Source organism: Sinocyclocheilus rhinocerous, unplaced genomic scaffold, assembly GCF_001515625.1.
Source record: "Sinocyclocheilus rhinocerous isolate Xijiao unplaced genomic scaffold, SAMN03320098_v1.1 C36365621, whole genome shotgun sequence".
Classification (NCBI taxonomy): domain Eukaryota; kingdom Metazoa; phylum Chordata; class Actinopteri; order Cypriniformes; family Cyprinidae; genus Sinocyclocheilus; species Sinocyclocheilus rhinocerous.
Window position 1 is genome coordinate 1 of NW_015779655.1, and position 1,052 is coordinate 1,052.

The 1,052-nt window shown below is 34.3% G+C and overlaps 1 protein-coding gene across 1 annotated transcript; it reads right to left on the reverse strand.

Moving 5' to 3' along the window:
* Positions 1–425: 425 nt before the first annotated feature.
* LOC107735908 (probable aminopeptidase NPEPL1) lies at positions 426–812 on the reverse strand (the record flags this gene model as incomplete). The annotated part of the gene is made up of 2 exons (XM_016547458.1): positions 639–812; positions 426–519 (listed from the first exon to the last, which is right to left on the reverse strand). Coding segments are annotated over exons 1-2 (265 nt in total), but the record flags the coding sequence as incomplete, so codon positions are not given.
* Positions 813–1,052: the final 240 nt, after the last annotated feature.

The following is a 1,052-nucleotide window of genomic DNA, read 5'->3' on the forward strand; positions in this document are numbered from 1 at the left end:
TTGCATCTCAAGTAAATGTATCTTGATTTAAGGATGTTTAGATAATAGTATTGAAAATTACTGATGAAGATATTGATTTTTTGCAATGCATGCAACATTTAATACCATAAACTTATGAATTTAAGACTTTTCTGCTCTGATGTAAGACTTTAAGGCCTTAATTTATAGAAGGACGAATTAAGACTAAGACCTTTTTAAGACCCGCAGAAACCCTGCTAAATTAAACAAAATAAGTTTAAGTACTAAAATGACTAAAACCGAAATAAATATTTCTATCATCCTTAAATGTATTTAAAAATATTAATAAAAGTGGCAAAAGCACATAGAAAACTACTAAAATTAAGATGGAAAAAAATATTATTAAATACTATAATAATAATAATAATATACAAATAATATTAAAATAAAACTGCGAGTGGAAATGCTTGCCTTTAGGAAGTCATCAGTATTCATTTCGCTGCATGGGGCGTCTACGATTCGAGCAGCCAGACGAACTCCATCCGCTGCACTGGCAAGACACTGGAAACAACCACTTGCACATTGAAATGGATGTAATAAAATGATGCATAATCATAAATTAACTAGTAACCAACTTAACCTGAGGCACAGGGAAGTAGCTTTACACTTTATCGCTTTACCTTCAGTGTGGAGACCTCCAGCGGGCCACTGTCCTGACCCACAGTGACAAACTCCACAGTAACGTGCTTCTTCTCTGTCCTGCGAGAAGATGCTGAACGGCGGGTGAAGAGCGGGAAAGCTCGGGCAATGGCACACGCTGACGCAAACACATCAGAGTGCTCGCACACCATCTGAAAAACCAAACAAACCCACCGTGTCAACTAATCTTAAATTTGAAGAAATGTTTCAAGTTGAGCTGCGTCAACAACATCATTTGTGGCACAATACTGCAAGAGAAAATAACTTCACATTATATCTAATTTCTAACATTTAAAATGTTATGGCTACACTTTCAAAACACTGTGTATTTAAATATTGACTATTTCATTCATTACTATACAATTTTTACCTCTTTTTTTTTTTTTTTTAACTGA